Here is a 23,069-nt window from a genome sequence, read left to right on the forward strand (position 1 = left end):
TGTTTCTATATTCAATGAAGGAATAAATAGAAATTCAGATTTGCAAATACTCTATGGTCTTCTTTGTAAAAGGTTCACGCTCATGCGATTGTGGTCGCAGTCTGGTTTCCGAGTAGCCTGTGTCCTTATGGCTACGTGGCAGATCCGAACAGCTTTTCCTTTCTACGAGACGAGGAATCCCATTGCTCCTCTCTGTTCATCTCCTCACCATTCCTCCAAACACATCCTCAGACCCTCTGGCCTTACCTTTAGCCTTCGACATTTTGAGCTATTCTGCCTTACATGTGATCCTCCATCCCAGCTCCTTCCCCAACATTGACATTGTATGGAAAAGGGACATGAGGGATGAGTGTTAATGGCACTTGGTTAAAAAAAAATTATATATATATATATAAACATGCTGCCTTTTTCTGCACATGAATTTGCATCTTCGAGACCTGGTCCCCCGAGGAGTGGCCTGAATCTTTTGTGATTGTTGTTGTAATGTGTGCATGGAACAGTGTACCCAAGCCTTCTGTGCTCACCGAGAACTGTCTATCTACTTACGGTGCCCTTGGCCTTCTGGACTGTAAAAAGACTTTAGGATCTCTGTTGCAGCATGCAAGGCTGGGCTAGGTGGACATTTGTAATCTTGACAGGCCAACAAAGTTGTGTAGATTTTTATTAAGGCCTTTAAAGTCTGAATTGCCCTTCATTAACTTGAAAAAATAACCATGGGCAAGGTGCGGTATGTGCATGGTCCGATCCCTTTAATTTTGACTTAGGCATAACTTTTTTATTTTTTAAAGAGGTGTCAAACTCACCCATTTAATAAACTGGCCTTATATTATCTCCGGGATCATGCCTCTGGCTAGGCATTCACACCATCACATTCGCACAACTAATTTTCCAGTACAGTGCACAATTCCTTTTGAATTCTCTCTAATATCCTCCATTGGATCAAATTCTGAAATATTGTCTTTGTTGCCCTTAAGAAATAGAGCGATTACCCTGTGGAGCCACAGCTAATCTCTCACCGTGTCCGTGGGTGCCTGTGAGTGTGTTCTCCCTTCCCTGTGTAAGGCTGGATAAATCATCCCATGATACAGCACATCTCTGACTCACGTGCATGGTTAGCGCCACCATTTCTCTCATGAGTTTAACCTTTCCTGCCTCTGCTTTCATAGCCTGCCTTGGATGGTGGAGCCTCTGCCTCTCTGCACTGATCTGACGCTATCGCTGGACTAATCTTCTTCAGCAGAGATGGAGTGAAAAGGGATACAGTGCCCAGGCTTAGGCTCCGGCAAAACCTCCACTTGTGTGTCTGTGGACTGAGACCAGGGGAGGTAGAATGGAGCCTGTGGGGAGGGTGGGATGCAAATCCAGCCCAGAAAGAGGTTGCAAAGTTTATCATTTCTGGGTGACCTATGAGCAAATCCATAACTGATCACACGGCGCCACCATCTTTGTGACCTTGCCACATCCTCGCCTTTCAAATCCATCCACACGCCCCTCCCACAGCTCCTCCCACCTCGCGGTGGGAGAAGGCAACTCGAGTCCTACTTGACGGGCATCCATCTTCCCAAGAAGCAGAGCTTGGCAGCCATTTTAAAATACAACCCTGCTACTATTATAAAAATAGATGAAACAAAATGAATCCATAACAATAATCAGTCTTTTACAAAAACCATAGTATGAAGAGAAGTTCTACCCAAACGCTACGCATTATGTACCCTTTAAAATTCTTATGTAAACAATACACAAATCAAAGTTTATCTGAAAGTTTGCTGGAGGGAATTCCGTCCTCTTGCCCTGTCGCCACACAGCCCCCTGTTGCGGCTGTTTCAAGTCGGGCCGCGCGGAAATCCAGTTGGGGGTGGGGGACACAAACCGGCCAGCCGCCATCTTGCTCTGGTCGCTTATATCCTCCGTCTTCTGCAGCCTGACGCCGAAGCCTGGCTTTCGAGAGGGTTCCCCAGGGCAGGGCTGCTACCTCCCTCCTGTGTGTCTCTTGTATCTCTCTCCCCACCCCATTTCCATCCAGGAAGCCACTAGCGACCCTCCACCCCCTCCCAGTCCCACACGTTCCCCTCCCCACCCTGCATACCGTCCCATCCCGTGACAGAAACAAATGACAACGTGACCAACCCCAGGTCTACTGATACGTTTACAAGGATGACCTACGCTCTCACAAAATCAAAATGGGCGAGGGACCAGGGGAAAAAGGCTGCAAAGTGTCTTGGAAGATTCTCTGCAACCCTGAAGATGGCTGACACTGGGCCCGCAGCAGTCGATTTCACGGCCAGCGCGGTCACTCTCATCTTCAGTTTCTAGATTGTGGAGGTCCGGTCAACCCCGTCTGTGAAAAGGAGCCACAGAAACCAGTTCCGGGTTAGCCTACCACGGGCAATGCCGCAGCACCGCAGCACCTTGAGCATCCTGGGCTCTGATACAGTGTCTTCAGTCACTCGTCACCCACCCATACACCCACGCACCCACCCACGCACCCACTGACATTACTACCCATCTAACAAACATCTGGAAGTAGCTTTAAAAAAAAAAAAAACAGGAACCACATTGAGTCTGGGAGACAAGATGCAACGGTTCTTACCTCCCAAGTATTCTCATCTTAGGATTTACACTATTGACACATAAATCAACACTAATGCTCAGACTGATGATGGTTCTAAGCAACATGTTCCCAGAAAGAAGGACCATGGAGGGAAGGATGGATGAAGGACAGACTCATAAAGACACAAAATGACTTCCTGCCAATGGTGCCAGTGGGAGTGTGCTAAGCAGGAAGGAAGGAGGAGGGGTAGGGGACAAGAGAGGTGGGATGATCGGTTATGAAATGCAAGGTCTGGCGGTGACCCTAGGTGTAGGATGAGGGGGTGGGGACCAAGTGGCAGGAGCATGCCGGTAAGGACAGGGGAGGGGCTTTAATAGGAATGCAAGGGCAGTTGTGGAACTCAAAGCCATTTCTTTGGCATCGTTTCTCTCTTACTGAAGTTCTTGATGAAAGGCCACAGACAAAAGAGACCTGCTCCTGCCCACAGCTGGGCAATCGGGGGATGAATATGGCTGATTCAAATTCTCCGCAGCAAGGATAAAGGCCAGAGAAGCAAAGGCAGACGCTGTGCACATCCAGATCGGAAGCTTGTGACGGTTGCCTCCTTGACATGTTAGAGAATCGGTCACAAGGCAAGGTGTGTGTCTCTGGCAGGAGACGTGCTTCAGAGACTAGAGGCATGAGTGACTTAGACAGCGGAGCTGCCTGGCTCTGCCCTGCTGCCCGTTTCCACGCGGGCTCTAGCACAGTCCGCAGCGGCAGACCCAATCATCTGCACACCAAGAGGAGGACCTTGGATGGTCAGGGGAAACTGAAAATAGCACAACAATGGAATCTCTCTTTAGCTTGGCTTCTCTGGCTGGTGGTCTGATGAAGGGCAAGGGTGGTAGTGGGTGGGGCAGGGAAGAAGTAGCCTTGCTGGTGCATGTAGAGATGATGGGCTACATACAGTAGGCAGGGAGGCATGGATTGGTCATCGCAGAGCAGAAAAGGTGGTGTCCGGCGACTGCTGGATGAGGGCAGTAGTGGGCTAGCTGCAGAGTACCTCCCTAGCTTTGGCTAGCTCCAGCGGCCAGCCAGTGTGGCTAGTTCAATCCCCATTATGGCCAGCTAGGCCTAGTGGAGGGAACATTTTTAGTTACTATGCAAGGCTCAGAGACAAGACAGGAGTCCCTGAGCATTCTAGGGAAAGTTAGGGACCTAGAAGATGTGGAAAGGGAGTGACTGAGTCCCCTGCAGGGGTTTCCTGACCTCCTTGCTGGCAGTGTCGTACTGGCAATTCTGCCAGCTTGAACTTAGAGGAGAGTTTTTTTTTGTTGTTGTTGTTGTTGCAAATCCTATTGAGATAATTATAGGTCCACATGCATTTGTAAGAAATGGTCTAGCAAGGTCATATGGGCCCCTTGTCAGGTCCTAGAGTAGTGACAATTTGCACAGGTGTAACGGGACATTTCCGTGAGGACACTGACCTTGACATAGTCCATCAACCTTGTTTAGATTTCTCCAATTCTATTTGTACTTATGGGTGCACACGTGCATGTGTACAGACAAGAATGGACAAGCATATGTGCAAGCTATGCCAATTTAGGGAGGGATTTTTGAGGAGACAGTGACCCCTGCTGGTTTGGGGTATGGGAGCATCAGCTAGCCCACAGGTATGGACTTCTGATCAACAGCTGACTTTCTGTGGTGTCAGCCTGAGCCTGTGCATAGGGCTCAACAGTCGTAGAAGAGGAGTGTGTGCCGAGGTCACTCTGGCATGAGGATGTCTGTAGATATCTCTAAAAGTAGAGCATACTCTTGCTTGGCTCTCTGGCCCACACATTAATGCTAAATCTTCAGAGCTGTGAAAGTGAGGAGCCGGGAGTGTGAAAATCTCGACTAGCTCAACTCGAAGGCACAGTAACTGCATTTCAACCACATGCTATGCCTTCCAAGGAAAGGCAGATTTACTATTTGCACTTGTGAAAACTGCACACTGACAACTTCAGGGGGCGCCCCAACCAAGCAAGCACCACAGGTTTAATACTTAGCACTGCAATAAATGCCATCCTAGTGCCTTGGGAAAATAACCTGCATCTGTGACAGTGGGGCTGGGAAGGGGAAAAGGAAGAGGGCGAGAACCCCTGAGAAAGGGCCTCAGACTCTGACAGCAAGCTAGCCTGTAGATCCTGGAACCCCTCTATAAGGGGCTTAGAGGTTCATCTGGCCTGAATGCCTCAGGTCACACACCCTAGGCAGAACAGTCTGATGAAAGATACGCAACCCTCTACCTGGGTGTCCTTTTGGTTTTTTTTTTTTTTCAGGGGGTCTCAGGGAAGAAGAGATGGCAAAGGAAGGCCAAGAGAAAAAGGGCTTAGACAAGAACCCGGAGGGCAGCAGTTGCCAAGGAAACAGAGAAGAGGGGAGACATCAGAGACACCTAAAGGTTGGCACTGTGGACCGCAGTGGATGTCATCTAGATACAGATGACTTGATACCCTCCTCCTGCATCCCTGCATCACCTCACAGGAACTTCTTTTCTCTTTTCCTCCCTTTCCTGTTATAGGTCTCACTTCTGTCCGTATGTGCACACGTGCACAAGTGCAAGTGTCTGTGTGTGTGGAGGTCAGAGGTCAACGTCAGGGATGGTCATTATTTTCCATCTTATTTTTGAGATCTCCTGAATCTAAACTTCATTCATGTGGCTAGACCTTGAAAACTCCAGGGATCTGCCTGTCTCTACCTTCCTAGTGCAGGAATTACAGGCACATGGGAAAGCTACCATGCATGGCTTTTTACATGGATTCTGGGGATTTGAACTCAGAGGGCTTGTATGACAAGCACTTTGCCCACTGGACTGTTTCCCCAGCCCCAGAGGAAATTTAACTGTGCTTTCCTCTTGCCATTTTTCTTCCTATAAAATGATTTAATTTGCTGGCATGAAGTCCCCAGCAGGAGTCTTTCCCCTGGCACCTGGAAAGGGCTGACCCCTAGAAACCCTGCCATAGCTGGGGGCCACAGTGCTCCTGTGCTGGGCTAAGCAACCTTCAGTTTGATTTACATCCTTTGCCCCTGAGACTGCTTAGGAGGAGGCTGCCTACAAGCAGGGATTATTGAGAGAAAACAAAAAACAAAACAAAAACAAAAACAAAAACACAGCAATAAAAAGGTTTAGGAGATTAACAAGATGAAAGCATTAGTGAAATCTCATCAGCTCCAAGAGGTATTCCGAGAAAACAGAAGAACTAGCTTATTAAAAACAAAACAACAAACACAGGCCTGTTCAATGGAAACTTCTGAATAAAGCGTATTTGGCATTTTCACTGCTAATGATAACAGCAGCACTTAACTGTTTGATAAGAGCTTCCAAATGCCAGTTATCTGAGGCCCATCAGGCCCTGCGGGGGAAGGTCAGGGTTCCTTGCTGACTCACAAGGCAGTGAAATTCTGTACCAGGCTCCCCACCTAATCCGGCACCGAGGGGCAGCAGTACACTGGACTGTAGACTTCCTGCCAGGGAAGCTTTCAAGTTTGTCCATGCTGTGTTTATGGGCATTTCTTCCCTGGTAAGGCTGTTACTGTCCCACTGAATGGCTACACCAGTTTGTTGATCCTTATTTGGGTGGTCTCCCATTAGTTATTAGGGGCTGCTGACACAGCAGGGGAGAGAAGCTGGCAACAACTCCCAGAGATGCTATGAGATGTCCAGGATCAGTGTGACTAGAGAGATGGAGCACAGGTTTGCAGATAGGGCTCCCTGGATCTTTTCTGTTTCGTCAGGAGCCCTGTAGTGCTGTGGTAGCTTCTTGAGCTCCCTCCTGACATTTAAGTTTGCTGGGGGAGTTCCAGCTCTTTACGCTGTTCCATGCAAACCATTTATTTCCTGTTTTGTTTTCAGGACAAGATTATATTTTCACACAATCCTTAGTGTGAATAGATTAAACATCTAAAAGCCAGGGGTGGAGGGCCCTGGGAACAGAATTTTCAGGATGGCAGCTTTTCTACCCACTTCTGTTAGAGGAGGCTCAGCTGGGCCCTAGGTGTGGCAATGGTCCAGATCTCAGGTGGCCCATCATCCAGGCAGAAGAGGACAGGAAGGGGAGGCCGGAAGGGTAGACAGAGCTCAACTCTTCTGCTCCTACCAATTCTCCATAAATGTGCAGACCCCTGAGCTTGGGCCCAGGAGGGCACTGAAGCCCCCCAGGACAGGCATAACGGGGAATGCAGGCAGGACTGATCAGAGTAGGGGGCACTGACTTGGGGAGCATGCTCCTGGCTCTAGTTAAGATGTGTGATTGGACCCAACCCATGTCTGTCAAGTGGCAAAGGGCACCTCAGTGAGTTTGGAGCTCCAGCATCACACAAGCCACTTGCAACAGGGAGATATAAAAACAAGCAGGGATCTTTGTTTCAAAAATTCTATTTTTAGATCATGTTGGGATATGCTTGGCCAAGACTGGTCGATCCAGTGCCGAGAGGGAACATATCCAATGCTGTGGGAGACGCTCCCATTAGAAGCCACGTCTTGTGTGTGTCTGATGCCTCCAGCTCCTGCATTTTGCTGGTACTACCACTGTGGGGTTTCAGTGTATGCTGAGGGGCAGAGCTTCCAGGGACAGTGTTGGTCTTTCTGGCCTTCAGTTCCCTGACTCATCTCCCCACAGCATGAAGACTGTGCAGGGAAGGGGCTCCACAGCACCCCAAAGCTTCTCTCTTCCCATCCTGCCCACCCTCAAGCCCCAGGTGTGTGGTGAGGACACACTGACCTCCCAGGGCATGCTCCGTCATACTGAGGCACAAGGACTCCAGCCTGTTGTTGATGTCAGGTTCAGTCACAGGAAGCTGGAATTCTGCGGGAGGAAGGGTACATTGGTTACCGGGACTCTTGGAACAAGGAGGAAGTATCTACGATGCCACCTAGTTCCAGGGCAAGTGTCTAGTGTGCCTTCCCTAGGAGGACACAAGGGGACCTTCAGGGCCAGCATGAAGTGGGACCACCTCTGCGGTCTGGTAGATGCAGAACCCATTGTAGACATAGGCAGTTGGGGGCAAACTGAGAACTTAAATAGTCACAGCTACAGGCCGTCACTCTTGCTTGGGTCGTGTGATGGCTTTCCCACAAAAATAAGAGCCAACGCCAGCAATGGTCTGCAAGGCCTCCTTCCATCCTGTCCTCAAACTGCCCCGCTCCTCCATTCCACCTCAGCTCTCTTCTACCCCAGGCCTTTGCACCGCTGTTCTCTCTGCTTCTGGGCCAGCCCACAAACGTTCTCCCGGCTCACTCTTTCCTTGCCTCCACAGCTCGGGGTCTACTGCCTTCCTGAAAGTACCTTCCCCTAACACATGTTGCACGCATCTGCCCCTCCTACTTTAGGGCTGGTGTCATTGGAGCAGGGCTTAGCAACAGTCACCGAGTCTGAAACCTGGCCTAATGGCATTCTGCTTCATGAGGAGGAGCAGGTCCCATACACCCAGCCCAGCACATTCCCCTCTGAGGGAAGGGCTATATCGATGCTTCTACTGTACCTGCTCCTTTATTGCCCAACGAACTCAGTCCACAGTCGGGCTCATGAAGACTGGTAGCCCATCAAGACTAGGTAGGAAGCATAGGGCTAAGATAAGAACCATGTCTTCCTGCCAGCCGTGAAGACTACCGTACTATTCACCACCCTCAGTCTCTGAGCTCGTTGATGGAGGAGCTGAGACCATTACTCCATGGCAGCTCCCACACAGCCACAGACAATCCATGATCCTCTACCATTAGGTCGTTCTCCATCTTTCAGGCTCCACTGTCTCCTCCCCGCCATGGAAGGCAGCTCTAGAGGCCTTCTCTTCCTGGCTGGGACTCAATGTCAGCCCCTTTTCCTCCCTTCTCCTGTGGAGCCTTGGAATGCCTTTAAGTACCTAGGAGAATCTCACAGACAGTGACAGGGCTTTGACAGCTGCCATCTGACTCTCTTGAAACATCTAGCTCTCTCGTCTACCACCAGCAGCCAAAACTACGACACCCTATGGGCAGGAGCGGGAAAGAAGTCCCGCAGCATATGCTGGCAATAGGTCATGTCCAGGTGTCTGGGGCATCCCAACACTGACACTCCTTTCCTGTGCGACCTCAGGAGATTGTTCCTTTCCTTGGGATTGACTTCCTCCTGGCATGTTGGGGGAAGAGGATGGGGTGGGCCAAAGTTTGGGCTGTTTGCTTGCTTTTCCACTACTACGCTGGTTTGAGGGACAAGTGTCGGTGGGTTGGTGAGAAACCAAGTTGAAGCCATGGCTAAACTAAAACATCTATTTTTGTCTAATTATCTGCAGATTAGCATCTTTCTCTGGTAGGCGAGATGGCTCAGTGTTTAAAGGGACTCTGCACAAAACTGGCATTCCGAGTTTGATCTCCGAAAGGGATTCCCTAGCCCCCACACGCATGCCGTGCCATGTGAGCGCAACACAAACATGCACACAACAATAATTTTTTTAAAAAATTATTTTTTAAAGCTTGTCTTTTGCAATTTGCTTTCCCCTCCATCGGCTAATTCAGAGGCAGGCGACAGTTCCATCATTTCAAATTCTCAGAGAAGGCCGGCAAAACTGGTCAACATGAAAAGCACCTAGTAGCATCCCGTGACCTTTCTGTGACAAGTTGCAGCCTCCATGAGGTTTGTAAAGCAACTGAGCTAACTCCTGAGTAGATGGAGGCCTGGGAGTTTTCTAGAGAAGGTGGGAGCCAGAAAGGACAGGAGGAGTTTCTCCTGAGCTTAGGAGCTGCTCCTAAGAGCAGGGTTGGGGCAATTAGACCATCCCTGGGAGAAGAGTATTTTTATATTTTCATCCATTCATGTGAAAATCATATGCACGCAAAAATTAGCAGCCTTTGGGGTGTGAAACCTATAAAATAGAAACAGAATTTTATATATAGCTAGTTAGCAAATACGGAAGAGAAAAAAAACAAACTTCAGCAATTATAGCCGTCCATATGCTCAGTGGAAGAGCGCGTTTACTCTCTAGCGCTCCCTTTTAAACAAACACTGTGGAGAGATTCAGATAAATAAAGACGCTCGACATTTGGCGAGAAGAGTCTCAGCTGCAGGATTTCTTGCCAACACGCAGCAAAATGCCATTTCCCAAGCCTGGGATTGCGTGCTTCCAGGAAGGAGGCTGAGAAACACAGGGATCTCAGCTCCAGAATCTCCAAGCCGTCGTCCTGGCTGCTCTTTTAGGTGGGAAGCTGGTTTGCTTGCATTTTTTTTTGTCCTCACTCCTCATCCTGATGCTCTGGGGAGCTGCCATCTCCACCCCTCTCAGAGCGGTACTGAAAAATTCCAAGTCTTGGAGAAGCCCATATGTTCACATGTCAGAGAACCTTAGCGGTATGACGTTTTAATTGTGCATTTGATAAATAAAAACCAGACCAATGGCATCTTACCACACACATCAAAGAGGATGATCAGGTAGATCAAAACTTCTGACTGGCTAGCACCCTTCAGTCTTGCTCTCTCTCACTCCCTCCTCAAATTTAGCTCTAAGGGACAATCAGGTAATACTGTTGGCTGGTGACATATAGGTGTCTGGCCACCCATGAGAAGGCAGGGGCAGATCGAGCTGCAAGTCCTCAGTAAACAAAAGCAGGACTTCCTTGACCCTTCTTGCTGCTATTCCCCAGGAGGTCTGTTCTTCACCTGGGACCACAGCTCTGAGCCGCTGGAACATGAAAAGCCACAATCTGAATCCTTTACATGTGGACATGATACTACCAAGACTTTGGATTTGGGTGCACTTCAGATGTTCAGATTAGGGTAAAGCTTGTGTACATTTTCTGGAATTTGAAAAACTCTGACATTTGAAACACATTCCTAGATAAGGAATTTTCAGCCTACACCAGGAATTCTTCTTTCCCTCATGGTTAGACTAATTCAAGGTTTGGTGAGGATTCTGAAAGCTAAGAGTTCAGGGGTAGGGTGGGCTCAAAAATGAAAAAATAAAAAGGATTTATTATTAAAAGTTTACGTGAATGTATAGTGTATGCCACATGCATGCAGATGCCCAGGGAGACCAGAAGAGGGCGTCAGAGGCTGTGGCGCTGGAGACACAGGAGGTGTGAAGCCACCTGGTGTGAGTGTTTGGAAGAGCAGCCAAGAGCTCTAACCAGTGAGCCATCTCTCCAGCCCAACTTCCTATTTATATTGTGCCTTTTCAGAAGTCCAGCAAGTCCAGAGCACTACAGTCTCAGGCCCTGTGTCAAGAAATTCTGGGAAGATGCCACTGCCCATCTTTTCTAGGGCACTGCTGCGGGGTCCACTTCAGAAGTCCATGGCTTACCCCAGGCAGAAATGGCTGCAGGGCCGAGTGTTACAAGCAGTTTTACAGCACTGTGGGCCAAGCGCAATCCCACGGCGACTTGAGATATGCAACAGACCGGGTGTTCCAAGAGAACCTGCATTACCATCTTGCCACTGCCCACCAAGCCTGCTTTACTACACAGCTAAAAGGGCTTTCTTTCTTTTTTTTTTTTTTTTGGTGAGGGTGGCAAGGTGCTGAAGGGGATGGAGTACTCAGAACGCTGTAATGAGGTGACTAAGGAAGAAAAGGGGAGGGTGGCGATGAAGAAAAGACCCAACCCAGGTAGGGTACAGAGACCCGGTGGGGCGGGAAGGCTGATCACACAGAAATGTTTGTGGGGGGTGGAAGAAGTGGAGTGACAAGCTGCATCTGACACTGCTGCTGGCGGGGGTAAGATGGGGTGGGGGGTGCGCTGTGGTCATTCTCTGGGGCCCACACATCTGTGAAAAGTTACAGGATCAGATAATATAGAACAGGACCGTCTTACCCAGGTGACCTCTCAGAGCAGAAGCGGGATTTGCCCAGCTGCATTCTTGGCTGGGGTTTCCCCTACCTCTCTAAGCCCCGGCCATGTTGTTTGCTTAGCTTTATCAGAAGGCGGGGACAACTATTCACCACATACTTTAAATGATCCCTATTCTGGCCTCTGCCTGCACGGTGGCACTCCTCTAGTGGACTCGGGGCACGAGTGACAGCCTCCCTGCCCTCTTTCTTTCTAAAGGCATTGCACACTGAGGAGGGGAGGGAGGACACCAGCCCAGAGGGCTGTGCTCCCAAGTGTGCACCAATCGTCAGCCATTGCATAGGGAGGCTTGATATGCAGGGCACGTGTCTCCCTGTGAAGCGCTGCTTTTGGAAGGTACAATCTCACCCATCTTGCTCACAGATAGTCTGGTCCCAAAGTGCTTTGCTCGTGGTTTTGTGCAAGGGAAGGGTGCCGTTTCCATAATGCAGGCTTGTGAAGTCTACCTTGCCTGTGCTTTATCGTGCATCCAGCTCTGGGCTTCTCTGTCCCTTCCTTTTGGTCCTTGTGGGGGATAAGGAAGCTTCATGGCCTCTGAGCATCAGGCCAGAGCTACTCTAAGATCGCCTCTGACTGAAGCCCAAGGGCGACTGATCCTGGCTCAACAGAAACAGAACTGCTTCCAAAAGGAAGGATCTTTCTTTAGGCAATTTCTGAGTTTGACTTTCAGGTGGAAAGAAACCCCACCTCTGAGCAGCATGGCGTTCTTGCTGGGTGCCACATGTGTGTTGAGCCCCAGGCCCCACTGGTGTCTCAGTCCTTGTCAGGCTCAGTCCAGGAGGCCCTGCTAAATGGTCCTCCTCATTCCAGTGGAACCAAGACACCGATGCCTGTCCAGGTGGAAACAGCAGAAAGCCACCACCGGTGGTCTCCAAGAGGGCCTGACTATGTAGTCCCGGAAAGAGGGAAGCGCTTGGTAGAAGGGAACGAGGGGACCGATCATCGGTAAACACTGGGAGGACTCTCCATACTCTCCAGAGACAGCAGCCCATCAGAAGGCAATTACTTTGAAGTTCACAAAGTCAACTCTTGTTTAGACTTTGTTGTAGCTCTCAGGTTTTAGAGACATGATTTGAAGTGGAAGCTCTGAAGACGCTCAAAAGCCGGGAGAAACACATACCCTATACCCGAGACAATACTTGATTTGGGGGTTCACCATGCCCAACTGCCGGGAGAAACACATACCCTATACCCGAGACAAGTACTTAATTTGGGGGTTCACCATGCCCAACTGCCGGGAGAAACACATACCCTATACCCGAGACAAGTCCTTGATTTGGGGGTTCACCATGCCCAACTCATTTATGTTCACGCTCACTCCTAGCTGTGTGAAGATGAACCCCACACTCTGCTTTGCTGATCCTTGTGGTCCAATCTCCGCACATGCCCAGAAGCCCTGAGAAGTCTCCATGGCTGACCAGGCTGGGTTCCTCTGACTAGAAAGGCCCACTTCTAGGTCCCTCCCCTCAGGTTAAGTCTGGCCTGGAGGTAAGAGGCATTCCTGTGAAGGAAGCTGAGAACCCAGTTCTCACCATCACTGTCTGATGGGCAAAGGCCAGGATGCGCACTTAGCAGATATTCTCCTCAGCGAGGGGTTCTGGGTCTTGGCTGTGGCTGCCTCACCCTTCATAGCTACCATCCCAGGGGAGCCACCCAGAAGGTGCTGAGTGTGGTCAGAACCCGGAGGGGCCCCTTGCTGAATTCACTAGCTCATCTGCCCTCAGGAAATCTGCATTGCTGTTCTGTTTTGGCCATCATGAGGGATTTAAGATCTTAAGGAGGGGTTTGCAATGTCCAAGGAAAAGCCTTTTTAAAAAAAAAGCCCAAGAGGTTCTAGAGTTCTAATACTCAAAATAAATTTAACTAAGATTTGTGGGAACACGGAAATCAAAGTCTCCTAAACACTTGCTTCTGGGACACGGTACTCCAGGCTGTCAGGTGGGGGTAAGGTTACCCAAAGGCAGGTGCATCTCTTGTTTGTGCCTGGCGGGGGCATCTAGATAGGTGTAACCATGGCTCCCGTGGTTTGGTGCAACTCTGAAGTCTAGAGGTCACTGCCTGCATGGAGAGAGGGCTCAGGGATCTGCTTGCTGTTTGGAATTCAGGTGACTCGTTTTAGGAAGCGTGCTCACTGACACCATGTCTCCCCATCTGGCCTTGAATATACTTTGCTCTTGGATCAGTAAGCGATGGCTTCACTTTTCCAAGGCAGTTCCTCAGCGACACGAGACATGAACATTCCGAACATTCCGTGTTCTCTGCCATTGTCTTATCCTCTCTCCACCCCTACCCCCGCCACACGGAACTCTTAAAGGGATACTTATCTCTGATTTAATCAATCTAGGAATCTAGATATCTGACAAGTATCAAAAATATCCCTGTCAGATTGCAACCAGTACTGGGACTCCAGGCGCTGGCTCCCAGCCAGGCAGCCTCTGCTCTTGCAGCTGGCAAGGCACAGTTTAAAAAAGGAAAGTGTTTTGGGCAGCTCAAAGGAATGTGTGGTGACAGTTGAGGCTCAGCACTTTCCGGGTGGGTCACCAGGGCATCCTGGCCTCCCTCCTGTGACAGGGAGAAAGAGGAAAGGGATCCCGTGCTAGCCAGGCCTACCTGGTTGCTGGAACAGCAGCATGTTTCGTGGGGAAGTGTGCACGGGCAGCGAGCGGGTCTTCTGGACAGAGCTGTGGGTCCGGCTGGGCATGCTGTTGCTGCCCCCAGGGTTGGCAAACCAGAGGTTCTAGGGAGGGACATACAAGAGGCGTGCATTAGTCCAGACCCCCTGGGGAAGGGTGGGGAAACAGAGCTCCAGCCAGAACTCAGGAGACAGCCATCCCAGGAGAGCTTTGGAAAGGGCCATTGTCACCTGTTTGTGGGTTTACAGAGATGGTTTAGACCCCTTGGGTGTTCATTCCCGGGCCTTGCTTTAAGCCCAGTTTACCCTGGCCGTCCATTCTCTCTCACTATCTCCAAAAGTCTTTTTTAAAACCCATTTGTTGTTTTTCTTTTAAAAGGGGAGTGGGGCGGGAGCTGTCTCAGAAAAGCTTGTGGCAAAGACTGTAATGACTTTAGCGCTCTTGTTGGATTTTCTTTATGAGAGTCCCCAGTTTAGTCCACATCGAGGAGAAAAGATGACTCAGTGCTGGCAACAGGCCTGCTCCACGCAGGTCCTGTGGCGGTGGAGGTTATCTCTCCTAGAACTGATAAGGAGGCTCTTCAGACAAGCCCCTCCCTTTGGGAGGGAATGCCACCAGTGTCTCCTGGTGCAACCTTTCTGTTCTGAAGTCACCCTCTCTCATGAGAACCCAAGCCTCACACCTACTTGTATGTCCCCTGTCCTAACTAAGATCGCCCTCTATAGCCCCATGGGGAAAGGCAGCACTGGGCTCATGAAACAGAGAGGTCACTGTCAATCTCACAGCAAGGGGCAGCCTCTCAAGCCTAATCCTGTGGACTCTCCATTGCAGCTGGGACTGTGGCAAAAACAGCCATTTGTCACATTAAAAAAAAAAGTCAAAGAAAGCTTATTCAATGCCAAGGTCTTCCAGAACCTCAACCTGGAAGGTGGTGAGGTATGTCAGGGTGGGTAAAGATCAAGCAGAAATAGCCGTTGCATGACTATCTATGAGGGCTCCTGAGATTAACGTGGCACAAGGCTTCCCAAGCAACAAGTGCTGGTTACCCGGGAGGCATGGGCTCAACCAAGCCCCTCGGTTTAGATCTCCTGGCCGGGGGGGGGGGGGGGGGGGGCACATCGGTTTCCATTTTGGAGACTGTCTGGGTTGGGGTCATCCTAAAGCCTCAGAACCCGAGCTTGGTCAACCTCCCTGATCCCCAGAGCAGAACCAACCTGTCTTCCTTGTTTCATGACGGTGGGGTTAGCAGCGGTGTGGCGCTGGTTGGAGCTAACAAATCCACTGGTGCCCAAGAGACCAAGGCGAGCTGAAGGGACATTCCGAGAGGCAATCTGGTACTGTCGTGGGTTCCGTCTGCCCATGCCGCCGCCCACAGAGCTGGCTGTCGGGAGAGAGTTGGACTGCCCAAAGCCACGACTGTGAGAGCAAAAAGAAAGGACCCAGAGCCTCAGGCAAGTTCCACGCAACACAGCCCAGGCTGCCAGGGGCCTCCTTGGGGCTGACAGTTAAGACGTCTTGGTGGGGGATGCCAATAATTGTCTAAGATTAAAATTGCATCTAGTATCTGAAAACAACGGTACATGCTGGATGTGGGAACTCACATACCGCTGTTAAGCCTCTAGACAGCCCTATGAAGTAGGCTCTCTAACCTTTACGGCTAGGAAAAAGTCAGAAAGCTTGAGAATTTTGCGATTGCCATACATCCAGAAGGGGGCAGCATCCAAATACGAGCCCAGAAGGGAAACTCATGTATTCTCTCCTGCCTTCTCTCATTCTGGTCTTGTCCAACCTGTGGGTCTGCCCACGAGGGCATGGTGCCTTTCAAGAAGCCACAAAGCAAATAGCAGAATCAGTATCATAACGGGATCTGACTCCGTTCTGGTGCTCCTTCATTAGGGCATGGTTTGTTTCCCATCAGGTTGTCTGTAGGTAGTCTTAAATGGAGGACGCCATTCAAGCTCTGTAAGAAAGGACGGCATGTGTCGTCCACAGCCTCGTATGTCCCAAGTCAAGGAGTCAGCTTTTTCCACAGTAAATGCTAGGTTGAAGGTGGGCAAAAGTGAATGAATGAGCCGTGATGCTTCTCCAAAGGAGAGGCCAGTTGGTGTGTGGGGCTGACTCCAGCCCTGAGAGCTGGGGCATGAGATGTCAAGAGCTCTGGACCTAGGACAGTCTGGTCTCTTCATTCCCCAGGCCCTTCCTGCACGATGAGCCTCAAGCTGCAAAGGCTCCGCTCTTCGGATCCACGCAGGGGACTGCTCCCAGTGGGTCGGATGAGCTCAGCAGGAAAGCACTCTTCGCCTCCACCAATCCCCGGGTTCTGGGAGGCTTCAAGGAATCGGCACATTCTTTCCAAGGGAGTCAGTCAGCTTTATTAGGGAGGGTGGCGTGGACGTGCGTTGCAGGCTACGGCCACTAGGTGGAGCAGAGTTGCTCGTTTGCTAAATCGGGGAGTTTTCGCCAAGCTTGTGAGGAGACTGCAGATGCTTCGTTGAGCCAGAGGCAATCCAGGGGGGCGGGGCCTTCACAAAACTCACTTCCTAAACCCGAGATGGCTGCTCGTGAATGGGGGGGGGGGGGGAGAGGGGAGAATGGTGTCTGAGATAGCAGAGTAAAGGCTCTCAGACTTCCTAAATTTCCTAGGCAGAGAAGGGGCAGGGAAGAAATCCAGGCAGTCCGTCTTCTTCCAGGCTTTTGAGGCTGAGAGGAGTGTTCTACATTCCATTCAGAAGAGAATCACTCTTGGGTTGGGTCCTTGGTCTTTATCCCATCGTCTCTTCCCTCATCCCCCTCAAAAGTGTAAGGTTTTTAAACTGAAAATTACGGGGCGGAAAGCTAAAGGATTTCATACAGAGATCCCCCCTTTGGAGGGGAGACAGTGAAGTAACTGGAAAAAGTGCTAGAGAGGGGGGATTTTGGTTCTCAGCTCAGAGAACTCTAAGGTCATTTGGCTTCTGAAGTCAGAATCCGAGCCACCTGGTGGAGAGATGATCAGTATTCTGCTAAGATTCCCCCACACCCCTTATTTAGTGTGAATAGATTTTTCTCACTTCCCTTTTTGGCTGGATTTTTAAAAAGTTATTTCATATGCGAAACAGTAGTAGATGAGTGTTACTAAAATGATTTGCTCTTCCATGAAAGCAATATTGTAGCTTTTATTTAAAAAAAAATCAAACTCTTGCCTTTCTGCCTCAGCCACCCAAGTGCTGGGACTGCCTAGGGACAGACCTGGTTCAAGCCAGCATCAGCGCTGCAGGCTGTCAGGGGCAGTTGCTGGAGAAATGGAGAACCTGGAGACTCCTAAGAGTTGGAACTCAGCAGTCTGGGGGAGGGGAAAGAGTGTTACCCCACAGTGGGGCGTGTCCTCGAAAGGTTATTTTTACAGAGCCAGGTTTGCTGAGAGTTGCTGCTGCCGACAGCTGGTCACTTATGACCACTCCACTTAAGGCAATAATTTTGTTTTCTGAGAAAGAACAAAGAACAAACTAAGCTCACCACTCCTGTGCCTCCGCTCTGAGCGTCTAGGCCTTGCCTTCTCTGCTGTTCTGAGCCTAACTGATTTCCTTTCCTTGGGATACATGAAAAGTCTTTGATAAAAATAACATTAATAAGAAGCAATTAATTTGGGATTTGTGAGATAATTTAAGCAGGGGCTTGCCTGAAGTTGCTTTTGTATGGGAGAAACAGTTTTTCAAAACAAATTAACAGTGTAAAAATATCCCAGAGGTAATGTGTAGAGAAGGCTGAGTTTCACGGATTTGGCACCATCCTTCTGAACATCCATAATTGGGGAATGAATTCAGCTTTATCTAGTCGATAAAAGAGGCCCCTGAGAACTCCGACCTGGCAGGCCTCAGGCTGACCCTGACCAGGGGTGCTGGTGGCGATACGGAGAAGCTGAGCTCTGTCCATGTTCAGTCAGCGCCGCGCTCTGATGCGGATCAAGGATACATGGGGCAAACAGCGGCATGGCATGGCACGGCCTGAATTAGCAATGAGAGGAGCAAAGCGCCTGTAAGCTGTCTCTTCAGCTCCTCCTTCAGAATGACTTCCTCTAGGACCGGGCTCCACAGGGTACTGCCACAGGGCCTGGAGTCTCCTCATCTGGGAAATGGAGCACTGCTTGTAGAAGCAGACGGCTTGGCAGCAGCACAAGGCAGTGGAGAAGCAGGCCTGGCCGAGCATCCGGGCCATTGAGCAGCCTCGGAGCAGGAGTGATCTGGCAACCCCCAAGGGCCGGAGGCTGGTGAGCTGGCAGTAGTATTAATTTGCAGGCACATCCTTTCTGTGCATAAGTCTGAGACCAGGACAGCCGCCTGGCTCTGCAGCGGCTGGAAGCGCTCATCTGCGGCCCTGCACTGGCTAGCTTGATCCAATCCTGAGTGCCTCTGCCTATCAATTCATCTGTAAACCGAGGCTAACAATCGTGGTTCTACTTCATAGGGTTGTTGTGAGAACAGAACGAATTAATATGTGTTTTCGTGCTCAGACACCACCAGGCATGTGCTAAAGAAACGTTTGCTCAGTTGTGTCGTATGTCCACCATAGTGTCGTATGGTGGAATGTGATTGCACCTTAATTTCTGGGTAAATCCGTCCCGAACACGTTTCACACACTCCAGTTGGCCCTATTTCCTTTAAGAGACCAGACATACTTGTGCAAATGAGCGCCCCCTAAATTTGACAGCGTAACTTCTGTATGCATACTGAGAAATTAATTCAGAACCTGTTAGGTGCAAGTGAAGAAATGAATGTTTGTATTTTTATGTTTGAAATTCAACACAAAGTGGTGATTTTCTCTAGGATGGTGGCGTGGTTGCTCTTATTTCCAAATCCTCCCCATCACTGCTCCTGTGTAAGTCACCCCTCCTTCACCCTTCATTTCTACGGCAAACCTCCCCTGCACGTCACATCTCCCATGCTCCTGGTTTCTCACTTTACAGTCATACTAAGGTAGCGTGCTCTGAAGTGTGACCAGGCTTATTTCTAAACTGAATCCTGGAGGCTGAGCCACCATGAAACATCAAGGATGGTGCCTGCCCGCTGTTAGACTGCAGCTCAGACCAAAATAGACGAGCGCCGGGCTCTTCACCCTGCCACCAGCTATAATTAGCTCGTCTGCAGCTACGAGGGAGACAAGCATACACTTCCACTTACGGTGCGGATAGAAGATTCCACGCAGGTCTTTTCAGAGCCCCATTTTGTGGTTCGACCTCCCATGCTTTGCTACATTCATTGAATCATGAGCCCATGCTTCTAAACAAATATCAGTATTCCGACCGTGGAAATTGAGTTACGGATACCCAAACTTGTCTCTTCCTCTGGGAATGTCCCTCCTAACAGCCTTTCTGCCACCACAGCCTGTTTAGGCGATGTGGTTGTGATTTGGGTACCCTCATGAATGAGGAGCAAGGACCCGCCATGTTCCCGCCTGGACCCGAGGCAGGCAGTGAGGCGCCAGGGAACCACCATGCCTTCCTTACAAAGAACAAAATCCCAACGTACTTTCTTTGCTGTCGATATCCTGATATGTCTAGAAGGGTTTTCCGAGGGAAAGACCGAAAGAGCTTCTGCACCTGCTGTTTCCATGACAACAATCTTTTTTTCTGTGTCTCTGTAAATGCCTGCAAAAACAAACAGGACTTTTAAATGGTTGATGCAGCCTGACACTAGAGGGGAAACATACAATTAATAAAGGAAAACGCCAGTGTTGCCACAGTAGCCTCTCCCCCCACCTGTTTCCAACCTGGTCCAAACAGCAGTCAGCTTAAATTGGAGCCATCTGTGCTGAAGATTCCAGCTCTTTGGCGTTGGGAGCACCTGGCTCAGGCATTAAGCTCTTGACAACCGTGTTTTCTGGGTGCATATCTGGAAGACCCCTGCCTGTCTTCCCGTCCAATGACTCCTTCCTGGACCCTATTTGTTAACCGAGGATGAGCTGCAAAAATTGATTAGGTATTCTAGCTTTGCAGACTCCCTGCATTTTCATAATCAATGGAAATTCTAAGCCACTCCAAAAATCAATTGACTTGATGGTGTATGGTCATTCTGGAGTGGTCTTCAGGGCTTTAGAGGATGGCCACATTCTATGTTTGGGGGCTTTTCTCCTGAGAGTTCTAATTAAAAACCTCAGTACACCAGTCCTGACCTGAACTTCGCCTATAGCCAAGGGAAGACAGTAGGCCTGATGGCTTCTTGAGTCTTTTAGTAAAATGTGGAGTGTAGGGAGACATTCTGCCCATTGTCCATAATACAAGTCTACCTCATCTTCACCACACAACACACGTCTATGTTGTTTATAGCAAACAGCACAAATCTATATCACGTTCCCCGTGATGGTCTCAGCACTCACCGTAGCCCAGCCGGGAGTCCCAAGTCTCTAATGTAGGGACTCTCAAATTCAAGTACATTAAAATCGCCCAAGGCAACTGTTGTTTGTAGGTGATAGGGTCCTTTCTGATGCCCCAAAGCATGACTGAATGAATAATCTAGAAGGTTTCCAGAAAACGGTTTACAGAAAGTACTCTGGCAACTGTGCAGGTAGAGTACTGTCGACTCACAGTGTCCCAGAAGGATCCCATGTCATAGATGAGTCCCCTGCTGAGTTCCAGATCTGAGACTTGGAATGCAGAGTGTGGGGAAACTATTTGGTTGGATTGGTTAGCATTAGGAGTGACAGAGAACACTCCCAAGGGTTTTGTCAATCAGCCGTGGAATCCCATAAGTAGTCATAAAACATCACTTAGAGTAACAGACTGTGTGCTTGCTTTCTATAAAGGAAGCAGGTTTCTTGAAGATAGAAAAAAAGAACGATGACTTAATTTTCTCCTGAGAATGCTTAATCTTTCAGGGATTGTAAACCCCAGAGATCTCTGAGTGTAGAAGCGAAAGGATTTCACTCGGCGGTGGAAATGCTATCCTCAGCATACAGAGCGCTTCTTCCTAGGTGACCTCAGCCACATGTCGCTGAGGATTTTCAAGGGGGTTTGCCCAACTCAAGGCCACAATAAGTCCCTGTGGTTGTGCGGCAGAGCCTCTGGTGGAAGGTGAGCATGTGGCTCTCCTTATAGTCCTCCTCATCTGTTGGTGATGATCATTGACTGCCCATTGGTGCACAGATACTTGTAACTGGACTCAAGGCTGAGACTGCTGCTTCATTAATAAAGGCAGGAAATGGGCTCTCTGATTTTGTTAGCTTATCCAGCTAAATGCAGAGGACACAAAATACAGCTTTGCTGGCCAAGAAGACTTGGGGAGGGAGGTTCACCCCAGTGAATCTTAGGAAGACAGATGGGTAGGGCTCAAACACATGAAAAGGTTCATATAAGTCCGCTCACCAAAGACTTAGTGCTTTCTGGAAATGAGGGTGACACTCACATGAAAGAGCTCTGTGAGGATGAAATTCATCAGGAGTGGGTACTAAAGATGTGCTTAAGCAAACAGTTCCACGCATGCTTCTTCCTAACGCCCTAACCAGGGGCTTTGGTCACACAGATGCACCCTGCAGGGTGGTCCATGTAAGTTCCTCAGTGATGACTTCAATAGCCCTGATAGCCCTGATAGCCCAAATCAAATGGTTTCATTGTCTTAGGATCACAAAACCCAGTTGCGCTGGAGCTTGAAGAACAACAGAGTGTCTAAGTCACAAAGGAGTAAGAGGCTAGATGCCTTCCCAAGGATCACATTATGTTGATGACATCTCTCATGGTGGCACATAGGATCTAAGTAGATACGGTGTGGACATCTTCATTCCCAGGACATCACCAAGTGAGCAACTCTTCCCAGTTGGAAGGCATGCAGCAAGTGAGCTGAAGTTGGTTACCTTCACCTGCTTTCAGGGTCCTCTGGAAATGGAGTGCTGGCTCTACAAGGTAGCACCCCTTTGTAAGGAACCTGTTAATGGCTGCTGTCTCATGCCAACTGCCTCCCAGGCAGGGAAGGAAAATTCTCAGACTGCGGACTTCCCAGACACTACCAGCTCAAGTCCTCGGCCCATGACAGGCCCAGGCCAACTGTCTGGAAAGAGATGGCCACTCTGAGTCCTGTACTTTACCACTGGGTGAAAAGTCTCAACAGGGAAAACAGCCCATGGCTGCAACACCACTTCACTACAGTTGAGCAGGGAAGTGTAGTCTGAGGACTCAGGAATCAAAGCGAATTGGCACCAGAGGGAAAAGGCAGAGCTTCCCTGTTCTTGCCTTTACATTAAGCACGTGGGTGCTGCCAGAAAGGAAAAAGAGAAAAAACAAAAAAGAAAAAAACACAAGGCAGGGAGGGCACAAGGGTCGAGAGAAGGGCTAGGGTGGCACTGCAGGGCCAGGTTAGACCAATCTGGAGGCGTGCGCGCAGTTCCATGGAGGCAGCTAGACTCATTATTTGGTCTCATGGGTCTGAGTAACATGCACCTTTTCTCCTCAACTTTAGAGGCCTCAGTGCTGAGAGTGGACACAGGGAAGAAAGACAAGTCCCCAGTCTGCTTTTACACAGCCTAGCTCTTCTCCTGACCCACTTACCCAGCCCACCCACAAATGTCCTCCTCCAGGCAGAGCGTGGGATCCACCTGAGCACCCATTTGTGTCAGTAGAAGTTGTGTCTTTTTTCTTAAAGATTTTTTATTTTTAATTATGTGTAAGTGTGTGTGCACGCGTGTGTCTGAGAGTGTGTGTCGGGGGATCTGCATGTTAGCATGTACACATTAGTGTGGGTGCCCATGGAGGCCAGGAGAGGGTGTGAGGTTCTCTGGAATTGGAATTACAGGTAATTGTGAACTGCCTAATGTGAGTATTGGGAACCCAGCTCAGATACACTGCTCTTAAACACTGAGCCATCTCTCCTGCTTCAGAAGTCTCTAGAACAGTGCTAGGCCTGGACTTCTGGTCTACCACATTGCTAGGACTGGACTTCTGGTCTACCACATTGCTAGGACTGGACTTCTGGTCTATCACAGTGATAGGGCTGGACTTCTGGTCTACCACATTGCTAGGGCTGGACTGGACTTCTAGTTTACCACCATGTTAGGGCTGGACTTCTGGTCTCAGCTTTGAGAC

General features: G+C 49.6%; 1 protein-coding gene across 3 annotated transcripts in view; it reads right to left on the reverse strand.

Moving 5' to 3' along the window:
• Positions 1 to 2,093: 2,093 nt before the first annotated feature.
• The window catches only part of Samd4a (sterile alpha motif domain containing 4A), a 213,488-nt gene continuing 192,512 nt past the window's right edge, over positions 2,094 to 23,069 (reverse strand). For all 3 annotated transcript variants that reach the window (XM_038310693.1, XM_038310691.1, XM_038310692.1), the window contains 5 exons: positions 19,528 to 19,646; positions 15,238 to 15,439; positions 14,001 to 14,127; positions 7,300 to 7,383; positions 2,094 to 2,338 (listed from right to left, as the gene is read on the reverse strand). In XM_038310693.1, coding sequence (XP_038166621.1) covers positions 2,310 to 2,338; positions 7,300 to 7,383; positions 14,001 to 14,127; positions 15,238 to 15,439; positions 19,528 to 19,646 — 561 coding nt within the window. In that variant the 3' untranslated portion in view covers positions 2,094 to 2,309. The remainder of the gene's footprint in view (positions 2,339 to 7,299; positions 7,384 to 14,000; positions 14,128 to 15,237; positions 15,440 to 19,527; positions 19,647 to 23,069) is intronic.

Source organism: Arvicola amphibius, chromosome 13 (assembly GCF_903992535.2).
Source record: "Arvicola amphibius chromosome 13, mArvAmp1.2, whole genome shotgun sequence".
NCBI lineage: Eukaryota > Metazoa > Chordata > Mammalia > Rodentia > Cricetidae > Arvicola > Arvicola amphibius.